We start from the raw sequence: 18,763 nt of genomic DNA, 5'->3' as shown, positions 1-18,763 counted from the left end.
CTTATCTAAATACTTAGCTACCAAACAAGACCTTAGGTAAAAACAAAGTATAGCTAACAAAAGGGTTACATCACCAAGTGATAGTGGTGGAGGAATGAGCATGCGCCATCCCCTCCCCGTGTCACACTTGGCTTACATGCAAACCAGTCGAACTTTAGCCTATGTTTTTTCTCTTTTGGTCGGAAAACTTTTGTTAATTATGTGTTGTTCTTCCCAAGTTTATACGTGGACTTTTTCTACTTATGGATCCTTATAATTTATTCGATACGAGAGCTTGTTTTGTGACAATCTACGTTTGTTGTTTTTTGTTGGGAACAATTGGATTGGGATATATATAATTGAGGTTCTCTATGCGAGTCTCTCTGTTTTCCTTTTTTTTTGGGGGGGTGGGAAAATTAATATGCGAGTAATGCTGCTGGAGATAAAGTTGGTTGGCAGAAAGAAGAAAATGAGAAAAACATAGTGAGTTTGATTTTTTCTTTTAATAAATTAATAATTAATATTTATCAATAAAAAATAAGTAATCATTTATTACAATAGACTTGTAATATTGAAGTATATATTCATTTGAAAATATCATATGTAAGATATGTCCTTATGCGAATTTATATGGAACGGTAAGGAGTTTCTATTTTGAAAAAAGAATAAGTTTTTTCAATTTATTTTCTATATCTAATTAGAAAAATTTTATTTTCTTATTATTTTTATATTTTCTAAAAATCATTTTCTATAATTAAAATAAAATATTATTTTTTCAAATGAAACGATGATTGACCAAGTCACTATTTTCTCAAACAAGATTTAATTAGCTTCGAATATACTAATAATTCTGACTACTTAGACCATGGTCCCATTTACTATTTGTAGTGGTTAAGTGGGGAGATAACTTGACGAGTTTTACAAAAGAGTAGACCGATATTTATTTAATATCATATTGAATGAATGTTCCAATTTTTTTCTTACTTAAGCGTCTATTCCTTAGGGCGAATAGAACCTACCCAAAGGCAAATAAATACATTACTTTTATTAGGGTAAAGTTTGTCTGACTTATAATTTACTTTCATTTTTTTAAAAAAGGAGACTTATAATTCACTTTCATTACCATCAATCACCGGTGGATTAAATATAGTATAACTTTTTGTGAAATATAGTTTAACTATAAGGTTAAAGGTTCAAACTCGTCTTAACATAAAATACGAAAGATACTTTGGTTTTTCGAAGAAAAAAATTAGTTTCTTAAATATAAATGTGGAATGTTTTAACTTTAGTCCTTTTATATTAAATACATAATTAGTCTATACAAAATGAACTATATATTAATTGAGTCTTTTGGAAAAAATTTCACAATTTAATTTGAACTCTGAAAATATTAACTAATGACTAATGAGGTAAAGAGTGAACAAGATTGAAATATGTAATGTTTGTAATTTTGATAAAATATTTTTTTATATTTAAAGTGTTTTCATAGTTTTTTTTCTTCATAAAATACTTCTTTCGTTTCGTGATAAATATAAAAAAATAATAAATAAATAAATAATTATAATAATTTTATAAAATTAAACTTGTTATCAATATTATATTAAAAAATTAAAGTGACACTTATTAATTATATTAGTGAAAAAATATTATTAAATATTATATTAAAAAATTAAAATAATACTTATTTTGAGATTTGTTTTATACATGACACTTATTATAAGATGGAAAAAGTAATAAAATAGGATTTAAATTAATGTGTTTCCAAGTCAAATAAAATGCGACATGAGGTAGTATTTATTTATTTTATTTTTTTTGGGGAAGGGGGGTAAGTGACACGGTAGTATATCTTATGGGAGTAAATATTTTGATTTTTTTTAGAGGAAATATTTTGATATTAATATACTAATAAGTACTAGTATACTGCAAATTCAATGCAACGAAATTGTTTGCAGTTTGATCGTAAATAGAAGATTAACCAAATGATACAATTACATGGGGAATGTATAACTATCAAAATAAGGAATAGGAAAATGTAAAGTCATTTTCTATTAATTATGATCGATGATTCTCGTGACTTTCGTGGTGGACAATGTGCGTGTTTTTGATAAAAGAGGAAGGACCGAAACAGTGTTTTATTAAACCTTCTCCCCCATGTATATATATATTATTTTATTTTCAACTGCATAATTCTCCTCTTATATCATACATCCAATTATCTATTTCAAATAAGGACATTTATAATGCTTATTTTATTTTAAAATGAGTTACGCGATTTTGAAAATATCAACTCTTAAATTTATTTTCTAATAAATTTTTTAGAATATGTGTGAATTTACAATTATTTGATAATAATGATATTTTAAATATTTTTTTTATATATTTGAAATATTTTATAAAATATTCAAAAATAATATTTATCTGTCGGGGTTATTACACTGGTAATATATATGTTATTTATTTTTTGTGCATATATACTATATGTTCATATATTTTCTCACTAAATTTCCTTTATATATAAAATAAAAATTACACCAATATGATATGTAATGAGATAAGTATAGCCAGTGTATCAAATAATTAATTATTCTATCGTTTCTTATTATAATCGATTGTTTTGTGCATTGACAATATATACTTGCTCGGTAAAAAAAAAAATACTTTCTTATGGTATCATGTTAATATGTCAATAGTATATTTTCATGTTTAATACGAGGGTTGAATTAGAAAATAATATATAGTTATTTTTTCTTAACTATTACTATTGCCGTCCTTGACACTTAAATCCCATTATTATTGTTGCAATAATATATAATTATTTTTTGACATGGTTGATATCATGAATGTTTCTGTTATCGTTATTATTATTTATATTATTATTATTATTTTATTTCTGTTAAATATAATACAAAACAATACAATATTACTTGATATGTACCAAATATTGAATAAAATTAGAATTTATTCTATTTTATCTATTTATTATATTCTATTATATCTTTACCACCAAATATATAATTTGAGTAAATAAAAAAAATAGCGACGGACTGACTTGGCATTTTAAGAATCTATTTCATTTAAATTTCTAAATAATTGAATTCTAGAGGCTAGTTGAATAGAATAATCTGTGTTACGATTACAATATTATTTATTTTAGATAACATTCATTAATAAATTCAATTTATTAAATCAATCAAATCCTGGCATGAAAAGTAACAGAATTAAAAAAAAAAATAAAGAGAAAATAAATCAGTGGGTTTGGTACGGGGAGGAAGAAAAGAAACGTAACAACTCATATACACACGTTATATTCTAAAACTTTTGTACTAACGACTAAATATTTTTATTTTATATTATTAGGAGAATCTTACTTAGTTAAATTGATTCAACAATATAAATCAATTGGACACCGTGAGCTAGACCTCCTTACATCTCTTTTCTATTTTGAGAAAAGAAATAAGTGAAGTTTTTTATTAGATTGAATTGGATTTGGAATTAATTTTAGAAATTAATTGAATTTAATTTATTTATAGAAATCAAATTCAAGTATTTATAAATTTATAACAAATTTATGCACAATGCTCGTCCAATCAAGTTAGACATCTTGATTACTTAATTAATTTAATCTAATCTAATTAAACTTAGACGTGCATATTTATATAAAATCCATGATTTCATTAATTTTTTTTATTTTTATTATATTATAAAATTATCACTTAACTCATAATTATTTATGAAAAATATATCTAATTATTTTTTTAATAACTACTACTTCATATTAATTATATAATGAATTATAGATAAAATATTTGATAATCAAAATGTATAAATGTACGTATAAATCATTAGTTTGAGTGGTAGTGAGTTCTCTGTCAATAAAATGGTTACTAAAAAAAAATTACATAAATTTTCTCCAACAATATATATTTAAAGAATTATATCAAATATTTTATCTATAAGTGATTATAAAGTATTTGATATCTAGTAAAAAATATATTTGATATTTTAATTTTTTATTATATTTATTATGCATTTTATGATTTATTTTTTACCAGTATCTTATCTTTTATTTAATAATTTCTCAAATTCCGCTACAAGTATCTTATCTTACACGCGCTTATATTATTATTTATGTAACTTTTTTTTTTGGAGAAAAATATATAATTAAATATAAATTTCTAATAAAATCTATCAAATAATAAACTGGAAAGATTAAATTAAATATATTTTTTTATCTTGAGAATCAATGAAATCCAATTCACAATTTGGCAAAGTGATTGAAAAGCTGAGATTCATTGGTAGAGAGGTGAAGAAATAGAATTTAGGATTGGGAGTGGCTTTCCCATTCCTTTCTTGGCAGCAAGGTTCTTTGAGTGTGACACTACATTAAATCCAGGCCCTCCATTATCCTCATTACCGATCAACGGTCGAGATCTCCTCCCTCTGGCTTTTCAATTAGGACGGCGCCACTATGGTTCCGCTCCTCAAACCATAAAAATAAGATTATTATTATAAAAGAGCTTCATTGGATTAGAGGACTGAACTTTGCTTCTCTCTCTCTTCTACGTCTCCTTCCTCTCAAACGGAAAACAACCGCAACAGCAGGTAGCAACTGAATTCAATTTTCTCGCCTCCACTCACGCCTATTCTATTTTCTTTTTTCTGTCAACCTTATTTGAAAAAAATATATTGTTTGTATCAATTTTCTTGCGTTAGTCCACGTCCATCTATATATATATAATAATACCAATAGTAATAAACCACGATTAAATTTTAATTTTGATGTTTTTTCTATTTGGTTGTGTGGCGGAGGTAGTAGTTATTTTAATTTTGGTAAGTATGGTGTGGTTAGTGTTGTTGAGCTTTTTATTAAGCGCTGAAATAGCGTAGACGAAGTCCTTATGATTGTGTGGAGAATATTTGAGGCAAGCCTTCGTCCTTTCAAAACGGAGCGTCCTCCCACTTTTTCTGGAATCAACCATTTACGCCCCTCTTTTACTCTTTTTCTTCCTTTTGCGTTTACTCATTGTTGTTTTGTTTCACTCTTAAAAAGCATGTTGCTTTGTCGAGTTTTTTGGTTCTTTGGAATAGACTGGTTTTGAGGAATTGGGTTGTTTCTCTGTTTCGTAGTGGAATTTTTTTTTTTTTAAAAATGTTGCTTTGCTGTTTGCCTGATCATGGTTTCTGACGCTTGGCTTTCAGCGTGTTTTGGTTTGTTGTTTTCTGTTTCACTTCCTTTTTGGATAAAAATTTGTGCTTCAGGTTTCTTGTAACGCTAATAAATTAAAGGAGAAAAATTATTATATATTGTTTGGTTAAATATATTTCTTTGAATTCTGACCACATGAGATTATTGGATTTATTTATTATTGTGTTGAACTGATTATCTGATTCTGAGTATTTGCTTTATTCTTTATTGACATTTCGTGTTTTTTTACACCTGCAATACTCTTCAATGTTACTACCTGTTTTCTAGCTTTTTTTATGTGATTTAATACACTTGCTTCGGTGTCGTTCAATTTCCCTAAGCATGTATTTCATTGAACATGCAGAATTCAAATAAGTAATTCAGTTGAACCTGCGATATTCTGAGAGATAAATCTTTCTAAGTAGTATGAATTTGGCATCAGAGTAGCTTGAGTTTTGCAACAATGTTTCCCATTGATTGAATTTTCTAGTCAAAGGGATTTCTAAGTGTTCACTGAGAATGGCTGCTTTTACCTCCCTAACACCGCGAGCATGTTAACAATGACTTTGTCTTATGACCCCTTTTTATCTTATAAATTGTTGAAAATATTTCCTCTTCTCCCTTTCATGAGCTTTGTTTAAATTCATCTGAAGCTCCCTGTTAAGAATCCAATTGAAATATTTTTTATAACTCCAATTTTTATGTAAATACAAATATAATTTTACTCTGTTATTTCAATGCATAGAATTAGTATCCAGAGATTATAAAGAAGGTATTGCTATGAAGACATTTATCATTGTTACAGGTCAAGTTTGTAGATATTAGTGGGAAATTGTCCTATTCCCTGATGGAATCTGAAACCAAATTTATGCACTAAGTCTGAGTCTGACCAGTCTTTTATGTTGTGGCTTGAATTGAGCTCTTCACATAAGTCATTGTTATCAATATACTAGTAAAAATTATTGTCTTGTACAATTGTGTAGCCTGTTTGAGCTTTTGATGATGTAATAAACCATTCTTTCATGTTACAGATTTGAAGGGAGTACGCAATTGATGGATGGATATTCTGGTAAAAGAGCCATTGATGGGGTGGTAGTCCCTAGAAAGGGGATGGGCCTTGCATTTAGAGATACTGCTAATGCTAGAGATCGAAATGGTCAGGTGTGCAGCCGCATTACTTGCAGCAGCAGAGTCAATACTCCTAAAGGCACTCAAATTGGTTCTTGTGAAAAAGGTAAATCTTTGAAACCTTCAATCCAATCTTCTTCAGCTGGCAAGGAAGCAATTGGAAGCTCCTCTAGAACATGTTCCAAGACTAGTAGCCCTGGAAAACCACCTGTAAAGCCTCGGAAATCACCATCATCTCAGTTAGAGACAGATTCATCTGAAACTAGTAGTGTACAGGATGATTCAGAAGCTTCAAAACTCACCTCTCCCCCTCAAAAAAGTCAGACAGGGGGTCAAGCTGAATTGGAAAATACAGTGTCTGGTAATGTAATGATGGAGGTAGGAAGCTCTAGTATAGTATCCAATACAAGATCTCGGAGGAATTTTCATCCAAATTCTGGATTACGTGGCCAAGAAATTAAAAGCTCTGGTTCAGTGACTCGTGCTGGTACCAGTAGGTATGGATTGAGGAACCTCAAATGCAATACTATTTCTGATGTCATCCCTGCTGGTTGTTCACCTTCAGATTCAACCCTTAACAGAAGGAAGGATGTCATAAAAAAGAGAAATTGTGAAGGGGAAGGTAGTTCCACTACTAGAGGGAAGAAAATGAGCGGGTCTTCATTAGAAGCACGGAATTCTGGCCCCAGAAATGGCATATCTATCTCTGATACAAGAATATCTAGGAATACTCCTCACAGGGACAGGTCAGACAGCAACATGGCACCAGTTAGAACTCGAAAATTGATTAGTGGTCATACCAGGGGAAGGCTTTCTAGCCAAGGAAATGCTAATCCTGTGCCACCTAATGAGTCCCTTGTCATGATACCTTCTTTGCCTCGTTCTGGTGGTCTTAATATTCCAGGTGTATCACGTCATACTTCTGTAGATAGTCCCTTAAGTTGTCCTAGCTCTCATAGCAGACCAGGTACTGGCAATGAGGAGTTATACGGTGTTATGCCTGTGTCTCCTTCAGAATATGGCCTCACTCATTCTCTAATGAATCTGGATAGCTTTCGACGACGTTACAACATTGATAGTATTGCAGAGGTATTTTCCATTATATATAAGGTCTTTAATGTGAGTGCTTTTAACTAAATTAGTTCATAATTTTATTTAGGTATTGGTGGCACTTGAGAGGATTGAACAAGATGTTGAGCTAACACATGAGGTAATTATTGAATCCTGATTAAAAATTTTATTTGACATAATGATCAGTTATTTGATGCATTCATTTGTCATCTTTGCAGCAAATTCGTTTACTGGAATCCAACTTGTTCCTTACTGGACTGAACTTGTATGATCCACATAGAGACATGCGATTGGACATTGATAACATGTCATATGAGGTTTGTTAACGTCATAAGGTGCTACAATTCCGTTTGTTATAATTGTTTGCTTGTTTACTTCTTTTTCTGATAATATCTACTGTGTTTTGATAGTTCTGTGATTATTATGAAAACATTCTTAAGAATACATGCTATTAAAACAATGTGGAGGATTATAATGTAATTTTTAAGTGCTGTTTATTGGTACTACCCTGCTTCAACTTTTGAGGGAGTGGTTTGAATTTAAGCTGAGTTGCAGGAGATGGCTTTTAGTGTAAAATTTATTTTTCCAACTATTCTCACCTCCCAGAATTTTCTTTAAATGACAGCAATTGCTGGCTTTGGAAGAGAGGATGGGTACTGTGAGCACAGCTCTAACAGAGGAAACACTATCAGAATGCCTAAAGAAAAGTGTCTACCAGTCCTCACCCTCTGACAATGAAGCTGAGAGTTGCAATGAACCTAAGGATGATACAAAATGCAGCATTTGCCAGGTATCTCTCTCTCGTTTTGAACCTTTCAAGGCACTCAGGTTGTCATTAAGCACCATCATGGCTCTAACTTATTTTCCATGATGGATTGATGGTCTACCTGCGTCTTGTAGCATTTTTGATTGACAATATCACAAAATTGGTATTTCATTCCAGCAGAGCTAAATTAAATGTTGGTTGGCAAAAGGGTCTGCCTCTTTCTGTATATTTCATTGTAAAGGTTTATAAGCACTTAATAGCATACATTTCACTCCTTTGCAAAAAGTAACTTAGGACAAGCCATTATATCTCTCAAACTGATATGCACTTTATTGTTACAACATCTGATTTTAAATTGACTTGATTTGTAGGAGGAATATGTGGCTGCAGAAGAAGTGGGGAGTTTGCAATGCGAGCACATGTATCATGTGGCTTGCATACAGCAGTGGCTACAGCTAAAGAACTGGTGCCCTATTTGCAAAGCATCAGTGGCACAGTCAAATTCATCACCATCCTAATGATCCCATCAATTGCAATGTTAGGCCAGACGAGGGAGACTGATTTCTTTGTACCCCTCTTGCTGTTCATTTTTTTCTTCATCACTTTTGTACAAAATACAGTTGCTCCTCACTTATTTTTATTGGTCATTTGTACATAGCCAATATTTTCATTCCCATTATACAATAATCCAAGCCATTGGCCTGATATAGACTGGAACTTCTTGATAATCTGCTGGTGCAATGTCTTACAGCCTTCCTCTTATGTTCCTTTTTTCTTTAATCCATACATAAAGCACTAAGGAATTAGGAAGGAAAAGTAAAGTGTAGGCAAGGAAGTTTTTTTATTTTTATTTTTATTACGATTAAAGTGTTTGACAACTTTTTAAAACCTGATATATTAATTTGGGGCTGAGCTTTAGATGTAATTTCTTTAGTTGTCACCTAATAAAAAAAGTTCTTATCTGAACTAAATTTTGAGAATTTTTATTTTTTTTTGAAAATTCTAGTTGAAGCTCTAAGCTCTTGTCATTCTTATTTTTGCTTTTCTTAACCAAGATTTGAAGATAGTTATTGGGTAAGGTAAGGAATTGCTTATTTATCTAATGTTAACTTGGTAAGTAGAGAGAATTTTCCTAACGGGAGTCTTTAAGATTTAATATAATATATTGTTTTTATTAAAACTGTATTAATAATAATTTTATATATTTTACAAAAACTATTAAACAGTGTCTTTAACATTCTCTAATAATCACAATATTTATATTTATTTATAAATTCAATATTGAAATAGTTTTTGGAAAGTTTATGAACCAAACCAAGCAAAGTCTTATATTGAATTATACCGAATTGATGGTTACGTTTACAATGGAGTAGTTCTTTAACTTTTTATTGTTATGTAGGAGATTATTTGCGCGTTTAACATATTTAGTTGAAACAGAAAAATAAGTACACTCATAGAACACTTAAAGCAAGCAGCTTCAACTTTACAACCGGGAAAATGAAAGATCAATCATTGAAAAAGTATCTTTTGAAGTGAAAGTTTTGTGGAGGGAAAACTATAATACGCTAGGTTTAGCTTAAATATATTTATTTTAATAAAATATTAATACTCTAAAGATACTAGTTAGAGAATATTAGTAAAAAAAGGATGTTATCGATATATTTTTATTATGATTTGCAATAATTATTAATTTTTTAATGAGGACATTTATTTGTCTTTTATTTTTCGCACTAGATTAATCTATAATATTGGATCCTGCTTTCAATGAAAAATGAAATTTGAAATTGTTAGGATTCATCGTAAGATATGAGACTTGAGTTCCCCTTTTAAAATATGAAATTTTAGTATGGGATCTATAAGATTTTTGATTCACCAATTACAACAAGTAGCTTTTATGGTATGGTTGTCATTTCTCCCAAAGTTTAATTGGTTCCATAATCTTTCACCATATCTCTTACGTGCAAATGAGTGATGTAGACAGTAATGTTGACATTACAGTGTTCGAGCATGTTTAAAAATTAGGTAAAAAATGACTTTTAAAACAAAAATATTTTTGTATTTTACTTTTATCTATTAGATTTACATTGAAACTCGTATTGTAGTAATTTCAACCGCAAGTTAAATATGCATTTTGTCTGACCCATGTCAAAGGGCTAGTTTGCAATTGGAAGGTGTGAGACTTGTAAAGCATGGTGAGATAGAATTCAATTGCAAGGTGTGAGACTTTTTATTAGAAGTAGGAAATTTATAAGACCTTGGAGTTGGACTCTCCAACTACAACAACTAGCTTTTGTGGTTAATACACTTGGACCATGTTTCATGAAAAAAGAAGAAAAAAATCCAATATTGTAAAGCTTGTAAATGAAACACTATATAACCTAGGTCCTTTTTTCATTTTGTATTAACAAAGGGAAGAAGGCCGTGACAATGCATCTGTTTGATATCTAAGATACATGTTTACAATGTCAAATCTTGTTAACGTCCTACTAGAAAGACATTTTATGTTTTCAACCGTTCATTCAAGTGCATCACAAAAAGCTGTAGTGACATTTTTCAACAAAAGGGGAAGGAAGAGGTTTGTACAATTGTACGAAAAGATGAAAATATCTTTTTTCGCTTTTGGATCTTCGATGGAAAAGGTTACGAAAAGGACTAAGTTCGCGAGGACTAACACCTCATAACCGAATATAGTTTTCAAATTTGTTTATTTGTTCGAAGTATTATGCACTGCCAGATGGTGATAATGGCAGCTTTTAAGAATTTGAAGACATTAAAAAATTCATTTTTCCACTCCCAAAATTATACAAAACCAGACTATTCAATAACTCCAATACAATTGCGTATATTAATTCTTAAAATTAAGCAACTTCAGAATACTATTAGAACAATGAGTTAAAGTTCTTATAGAAGAATTATTCCTTATATAAGCACCTACAAGCAAGTTGTTCAACCATTAAAAAAGTACTTTTTCTTTAAGTCAATATGAAAGATCATGTGAGGATGGACAATTAAAATGAGATCCACTAAATATTTAGTAAAAAAGTTCAAGTTTTATCATTGGAGTGAAAATCAGTAAAAATCTTCAAATCTTATGTAAACAATAAGAGATCTATTAAAAAAAATTAAGAACCCGTATTGAGTTATAGCATTGGAGATATTTCCAAGTCATTCAAACATGCTGCATACAGATAATTTCTAGCATACCAAACAATGCACATAATACATTAACAATCGTCGGTTTTACATTTGCAGACGCAATCTACAAGGCCATGTCAAGGTCATAGCTTCCATTTCCTGCCACTGGTTGTAAAGGAGTAAAAGTGTAAAACCTCCTTGCTGTTCTGGTGATTCTAGTGACATGGGGTGACATAACTTCATATTAATACCATAGATGAGCAACTAAGTGCACCTGATCAGAAACACAAATGACGGTATCCAAATAGAATTGTGGTAAGAACAGTACAAAAATTTCTGTTTCGCAAGATTTCTTGCAAGTCAAACTTATATCTTTCCCAGTAGATTATGAAAGATGATTCAGCAGGAGGGATGCAAATATTGCCTTTTTGGAAGCATAAGTGTTGGTATGTTTGCCAAACTTACAAGGAAAATGGAATGCTAGAAAAATGAATGAGGAAATTAATAGATGACAGTTTTAAAAGAAATGAATTCCAAATCAATTGGACGGCCATTTTGAAAATGTCTGTATGCGTGTGTATATTCAGAGTCAAGTTTTTCCAAGCTGCTTTAGATATGCACAAGCACATTTAAAGAAAAAGATCAGAGACAAAAGCAGTCAAAAGCATTATGTATTCTACCTTACCCCTCTTCAGCCTGTACATTCTTAATTTTCCCGAATCTGACAGCAACATGCATTGTCTAAGTAACTAAGTACACACTTAACCTATAGAATGGACTTAGAATAAGCTGAATCTGCAGTCTGAACAGTGTGCTTGTTCCACTTTATACAGAGAATCACATCACCTTATTCAGATAATCAATATAAATATTCATAACAAGTCAACAAGAACCAACTACAGAGCAAAATAGCACATTTCAGTCTTTGGGAAAAACATAGTACCCAGCACCCGCTTCAACTTTAGCCTTTTGGAATCATTGTCTGTATTTTGATAAATTTGCAGATGGCCGAATCTGTATCCTTCCAACGGAAAGTTTATAACCACCAACTGAGGCATCGACACTCAACAAAAAATGACAGATTAGGTGGAAATGGCTATTTACAGATTTTTTCCCAAACCTAGGCTCTTGTAATATCATCTTTATAATGCTGCCCTGAGGGTTCCGTCATATCTTCTACCAGTTACCTGAATCCTCCGAGAAACACCAAACCTTTTTTTTTTTGAAACGGCAAAAAATAACTCATATATTAGAGCAAGGACTTTAGTTATCATGCCAAGATAGGAGTCATCACAAAACCACTATCTCAGTAATAACTAAGACCTGCAAGCCTGCAGCAATACATCTAAAACCTTCCCATATTAAACCCCACAACAACCCCCCAACAATCTGAACCAACCAGATCATCATACATAGTTGACCCATCTCCCAATATGACCCAGCACCCCAATATCCCTCTGTTCCACGAGGAATAGCCTTGGATACATACTCTCAGTTCATTGGCCGTGTCTTCATCCAATCTTAGTTGCACCTGCAGAAGATTGAAAAGATGCCATGCACAACAGCCACTCAGATCACACATGGCCGTTCAAAGTTATAAGATACAACACAAATAAAACCCAACCTCAATATTCTAAATAATTAATATACCAACTCAGTAGATTAAGTCATTAAACACAAATCTTCCAGTATCATTTAGGAAGAAAATGTTTTACGTTGTATATTATCTAAGGGACATCATCAGAGTGACAACCAAGAGGATAGAATAGCATAATTCCTAAATATTCAAGAAGAATTAATAAACAAGGAAACTTCAATGCTCATTAGCATTGACATCAAATCAGTTTCCACAATGTAGCCTGATATGGATTGTATATTCTGCACCACACTATACAACATTCCACCTTTTGGTATTTACTATGGATTATTATTGTCACAGGCATAACCACTTGAAGCTCAGTCTATAAATATCCAATAACAGGAAGACAAAAAAAAATCATGTATCATGTCTTCAACGCAAGGACAGAAGGAACATCAGTTAAAAATGTATCATCGAACAATCAGTACCTAGTACCTAATGACAACACTGAGAGATTCAGGTAATTTTCAGCATTATTGGTTGTGTGATACCAAGAGGAGAACAAAATGCTACCAAAAGCAAATGTGTTGAGAACTTTTGGTAATGAATAGCATGTTATGCCTATACACCATGCTACTATGACATTTGCATGCTGCAGCTAAATATGTCGAAAATTTTATTTTTCACTAAGCTGTGAATGGTTACAGATTTTATAAATTTATGAAATTATCTTCATACATTGTGTAAATTGGATCTGTTGCGAGTTGTAACAAATAGTAAAAACCCAGAAATGGCAAGATCATGATTAAAAAGTTTCTTTTTCTTTGTCTCCTCACTGCATTCATAATCATAACCAAGTTTTCCAGTAGAACTTTCATCCATTTTAGGCCTACTCTGCTTTTAATTCCAAAAGTTTGCAGATAAAGATCACATCCCATATGCCACTATGATTGTAAAACACAAAAATGTACAGGCGACTTTTATTAGTCATATTTTACACAAATTCATCAAAATGGATAATGATCAACTAATACAAGGCAAAAGTATGACTCCTTTTCATTCACAGACTAAAAAACAGATAATTAAACTAATGAAACATCAAATGGATATGATACCTCAATAGGCATTCATAAAAAAAAAAGAAAAAACTCTGTACATTAAACTGACCAAAAGGAAATTTGTCAAAATTTATAAATCTCACATTTTATTGAAAATAACACTTACAGTCACCAAAATAATTTGCACTAAAAAAGTAGTGTAAGTTACAAATCTACACAAGACTAGAAAACAGAAACACTACTTTGGGTATTGAAGAATTTGGACATCAGGGAGTACAACCATAAAACTAAAATGACCATAAAATTTTCAATAGATGTTAATGTGTTATTGATATTGAATTTCAATCAATCCTCAGATTTTAAAAATACATACAGAGCGACCCTGGAGCTCTTATACAGGTCATAGTTCCTTGATCCCAGCTACACAACAGTATCCCTGCAAAACTTTCTTAGTTTTCTTTCTCATCGGCTGTAATGCAAACAAAAACCTTGAGATCTCTAGCAATGGCAAATACAGAGAACATCAATGCTAAAAACATACAACAGTGCAACCAATCCTGGGTTTGATTTGATAGTACCCTTGGTTGCAGTTAAATAAATCTCTGACCTATCCAAGCCCTACAAATAGCAGAGAATCCAGAGATAAGACACTTTGAATCTCAAAACCAATACTTCATCCTGAAAGGGCTAGAAGTATCTATTTGTCACCATCTGGTTCATACTGGCGCAGAGAACTGAACCACTGATCACCAACCATTGCTGAGCTATCAGAACTAGAAAACAATTATTCATAAATGAGTTATTCCTCAAACGATTGCATGGATATTTTCTCCATCAGCAAAGGCCAATCTTCTCCAAGTTGCCGTGGATTTAGCTCCATGGCAACTTTAAAATCATGCAAAAAAACTGAGCATGGTGGTCTGTGTTCAGGCACACCTTCTGCTGACCCATCAGCACACTGTACGTGTAAATGATTATTTGGCCACATGCCGTTGATGACCTTACCCTGCATCTGCTGTTTGGGGGCAGGGGGCATCCTCAGCTCATTTGTAGACCTAGCTCCAACTAATTCAACACAAGACCTGATCAACCGTTTCAAGTACACATCCAACATACTATTCAACATATTTGCACATTCCATAGAAACAGCTCCAAGACCTTGTACTGCAGCAATCTGCTCCATGCGCCTCTGCAGTGTATTTGTATCAGACAACCTACCACTGTCACAACAATTATCAAAATCACCAGCACTACTCACTGGCAATGTTTTGCGGGCTCCCCCTACACTTGCTGAGCAGTAAGGAATTCCAAGAGGTGCTATCAAGGGACTTCTAGAGAAACCCAGGCGACTTAACTGATCCACTTCTTCCCCGTCTTCAACAATTGACATTTCAGCTGGCCCTTTCCCGCGTATTCTTGGTTTTTCTGTAGGTCTCCGAACAGCATCTCCCCTTTCATTCTCAGGTAGCTCCGCAACAGCTTGAAGATGCTGTATTGGTCTCTGATAATCACATGGAGTACGAATTCCATTCTCCATGTCAACCTTACTACCAGAGTCTTCTGAACCCATGGATTGGTGAGAAACAGAATCAACCTTCCCATTTGGTCCAAGAGGGCTTGGTCTATCTCTCAGCTTCCGTTCACGTACTCCAGACCTAACCTTGGGGGATGCCGGCAAAAACCCATTTGACCAAATGGGTGCTTTCTGATTCTGATTTTGGAAGCTGGCAACACTGTGTTCATGCCCATCTTCTCTGCCAGGAGATATGTCTGAAGCATGTTCTCCGGACTTCAGGGGACCTGGCGGATGGATTGGTGGTGGGGTCTTGGCTTGGCATGCATTCTTCAAAATTGACTTTATAAAATGATTGTGCAATGGAAGATTCTCCCTCCCAAGCACTCGAAAACATAACTTATCAAACTCGGACTTGCTCAGCTTCTGACTCAAAAACCTGTTCAAGTAATAAAAGTACCGCTTCGACTTATCCGCTCCAAGCTTCTTTACAATCTGTGCTCTCAATTCACCCAAATCAATTCTTGAGCTCTGCTGGGGTTGCATTTCTCACCAGACAGATTCATACAACGCCCAACAAATGAAAAAAACAACCCACCCACCAAAAACCTCAATTCGACCCAAATTGCAGCTATCTCTGCTTCCAAATAACACTAAACTCCCCCTCCCCCATATCAGCTTATTCCAATTTCCAAATCAGCTAATTACAAATCGTACATATATCAACAACCAGATGCATGAGTGATACTAATGACAGAGTAACCCACAGTGAAACTTGCAATTCTGCACAAAAACAGGGTTACCCTTACACCTAAAAAAAAATCCAAATTCAGCAACAAAATAGAACACACAATGCAAAGCGAAATCCCATATGTTCCTCACACCAAAACCCTAGAGATCAAACCGCAACAAAACTCCCCAACTTCGAGCACGAAAATCCACAAATCAAACTGAAATTCGTTGAATTGAATGGCATATCAAAAACCCTAAGTTTGAATCACCAAACCCGGGTCCGAAACGCCATTGTCGTGTCGAACAGCGCGAAGCGAACATTACATCACTGCCACCAATTTAAACCCTCATTGTTTCGCCGAATTCTATGCCTTCGAACTTCGAATTTCGAAATTCGAAGTATAGGGGAAGAGATCAAAACTGAAGTACCACAAAACAGGAAAAAGGAAGGAACCGAAACCGAACAAACGAAAAATTCAAATTGCAATGGAAGGAAGCACAATGAAGAAGAAGAAAAAGAAAGACTAAGTGTTTCGGGGGAAAACAAAGTAGTTATACATTGATTGAACTCTGACCTTCGCAAAGTTCACGAATTGCTCACAAATCTCGAACCTCACTCACTGGGTTTCCATCTTCCAAGCTTCGCCTTTGCCTCTCTCTCTTCCTTTTTTTTTTCTTCTTTTTTTTATCTCTCTCTCGATTTTTTTTTATTTCTATTTGTTGGTGATTTTATATTGAGTTTTGCTCTTCTTTACTCGATCGCTGCTAATAATATTACTATCCTTTCTTCTATTAGCCCTATCTGTTTTTTTTTTTTGATAAAATTACATTTTTTTCCTCTAGTTATATCTAATTTTGATTTTAATTTTTCTTTAAATTTATTCATTAATTTAGTTCTCAAGTCCATATTTAAATATTGATAATAAAAAATATTAACAGACATAGACATATATCACGTTCTTATTTAACTTTAATATTTTTATGTTTATTGTTCAATCAAAACATGACACATGTGACATTTAACATTTTTTTGTGACAGTCAAAGTCAACATTTATAAATTTGTGAATCACATTTAGAGACTTTGATATAATTAAGAGATTAATTTGGTGAATAAATTGAAAGAATAACTAAAATCGAAATTACAAACAACCAAATGATAAAAAATACAATTTTACCTGTTTTTTTACACTCATCTTCTCTTAGTAGTGGGTCTTCTTCATTTTATTCTTATACAAAAATGTTATATTTATTTACATTTATGATTGATGATTGAATATATTGTTAATTAAAATCAGTTTTTCTATATCTACGCAATCAAATAGTGTAAAATTGTCATTGTAATTATTATTAAATATTAATTATAAAAAAATTGATAAATACTCGACATTAATATTTTAATATTAAGTTTATAGTTGTGTTAACTCAAGCATAATTATTTGGTGAAACAATTTTGTTCTCTAGTTGTTTATAAAAAAAAATACTCTCTTGTTAGTCTTTTTTTATGTTTTATTTATGTAATTAGGGGAGTGTGTATTTCCTATTTATTTGACAGAATAAATGTCTATTTTATATAATTGAAAATATAAATCATAAATTTTATAATTAAAATTTATGAAAAATAAATATTTTTAAAATATAAACTATATTTTATTTTATAGTTAGTAGTTTAAATTATGATATAAGTTTTTTTTTCTGACAACAAATATGTAATAAAGAGAGAAAAATGACAAATGAAGATTCATCACACCCAGGGTTAATGTCCCTTGGTAGGAAGTCGTGACAATACAAATGGTGACTATTGGAGTTGCACATCTTATCTACTCTAGTATCGTATAGTTCAAAATTACTCTCTTGATTTTTTTTTTAAGCACAAGCTACCATTTCAGTTGCGAGAATTCATCACATGCCTCTTCAACAGAGCTAGATGATGATGATGACTAGATTATGAAGAAAAAGGTGTTGGTGTTGATCAAAGCTCGATGTGAGATACAAAGTTTTTAAGCCTTGACTATATCCTTCCACTATTATTATGTGCTTTTAATGAGAGTGTTTTTCAAAACATTGAAAGCGGTTGTTTTTTATTTTGTGTAAGTGATCAATTCCTAATAAAATGGGAGAGAAATGTATATTTTTTAGAAGATAAAGGAGATGAACAATAGAATGAATCTTTGTAACAGGAAGTCTGGTGAGCAAAATATATGTGCCGTCGGCGACTCCATCATACCCAGCAAGTAAACCAGCAAGAAAACTGGTGTTATCTTAAGTCCAAATAGTTTTTCGTGGAACAATTTATGGGATTTTTTTAATTATTATTTTAAAATTTGAAATATGAAAATCTTCATATCTTTATCGTTATACTTGCTTAAAAAAATTCTTTATCTTTATATGATAAATGTAGGTAGGTATATGATATTTTTGCATTTTAATTTTCCCGTCGTCCAAATGAAGGTTAGTTATATCAATTTACTTGAGGATTTCTAAAGCCCATTGATGATTAATGTAGATTTTTTTTTTTTGGTGAATAATGATTAATGCAGATGGTGTTTCGTGCAACAATTTATGGAATTTCTCTAATTTTTTTAAAAATAGTAAAAGACAGCAAAGAAAATACTGATA

The 18,763-nt window shown here is 31.9% G+C and overlaps 2 protein-coding genes and 1 long non-coding RNA gene across 5 annotated transcripts; 1 reads left to right on the top strand and 2 right to left on the bottom strand.

The window, feature by feature from the left end:
* The first annotated feature begins 4,427 nt into the window (after positions 1–4,427).
* Positions 4,428–8,857, top strand: LOC100819874 (E3 ubiquitin-protein ligase MBR2). Of its 3 annotated transcripts, none has more exons than XM_003526408.5 (6): positions 4,428–4,581; positions 6,196–7,381; positions 7,452–7,502; positions 7,582–7,680; positions 7,989–8,153; positions 8,501–8,857. In XM_003526408.5, the coding sequence occupies exons 2-6, from the start codon at positions 6,218–6,220 to the stop codon at positions 8,645–8,647; spliced, it is 1,626 nt and encodes a 541-aa protein (XP_003526456.1). In that variant the 5' UTR covers positions 4,428–4,581; positions 6,196–6,217; the 3' UTR covers positions 8,648–8,857. The 3 variants fall into 3 exon arrangements, with proteins under 3 accessions (XP_003526456.1, XP_040872268.1, XP_040872267.1); XM_041016334.1 differs by lacking the exon at positions 4,428–4,581 and adding an exon at positions 4,789–4,809; XM_041016333.1 differs by lacking the exon at positions 4,428–4,581 and adding an exon at positions 4,862–5,187.
* A 2,960-nt stretch (positions 8,858–11,817) lies between these two features.
* On the bottom strand, positions 11,818–17,322 carry LOC102666090 (uncharacterized). The gene is made up of 2 exons (XR_414621.4): positions 16,722–17,322; positions 11,818–12,795 (listed from the first exon to the last, which is right to left on the bottom strand). It is a non-coding gene; the product is annotated as an uncharacterized lncRNA (long non-coding RNA).
* Positions 14,203–16,863, bottom strand: LOC100819343 (uncharacterized). Its single transcript, XM_003526407.5, has one exon. It carries the CDS (start codon positions 15,958–15,960, stop codon positions 14,701–14,703), a length of 1,260 nt encoding a protein of 419 aa, XP_003526455.1. The 5' UTR covers positions 15,961–16,863; the 3' UTR covers positions 14,203–14,700.
* Positions 17,323–18,763: the final 1,441 nt, after the last annotated feature.

Source organism: Glycine max, chromosome 6 (assembly GCF_000004515.6).
Source record: "Glycine max cultivar Williams 82 chromosome 6, Glycine_max_v4.0, whole genome shotgun sequence".
In the NCBI taxonomy this organism is placed as follows: domain Eukaryota; kingdom Viridiplantae; phylum Streptophyta; class Magnoliopsida; order Fabales; family Fabaceae; genus Glycine; species Glycine max.
The sequence above is the reverse complement of the archived record's forward strand: the minus strand, read 5'-3'. Positions and strand labels throughout refer to the sequence as shown.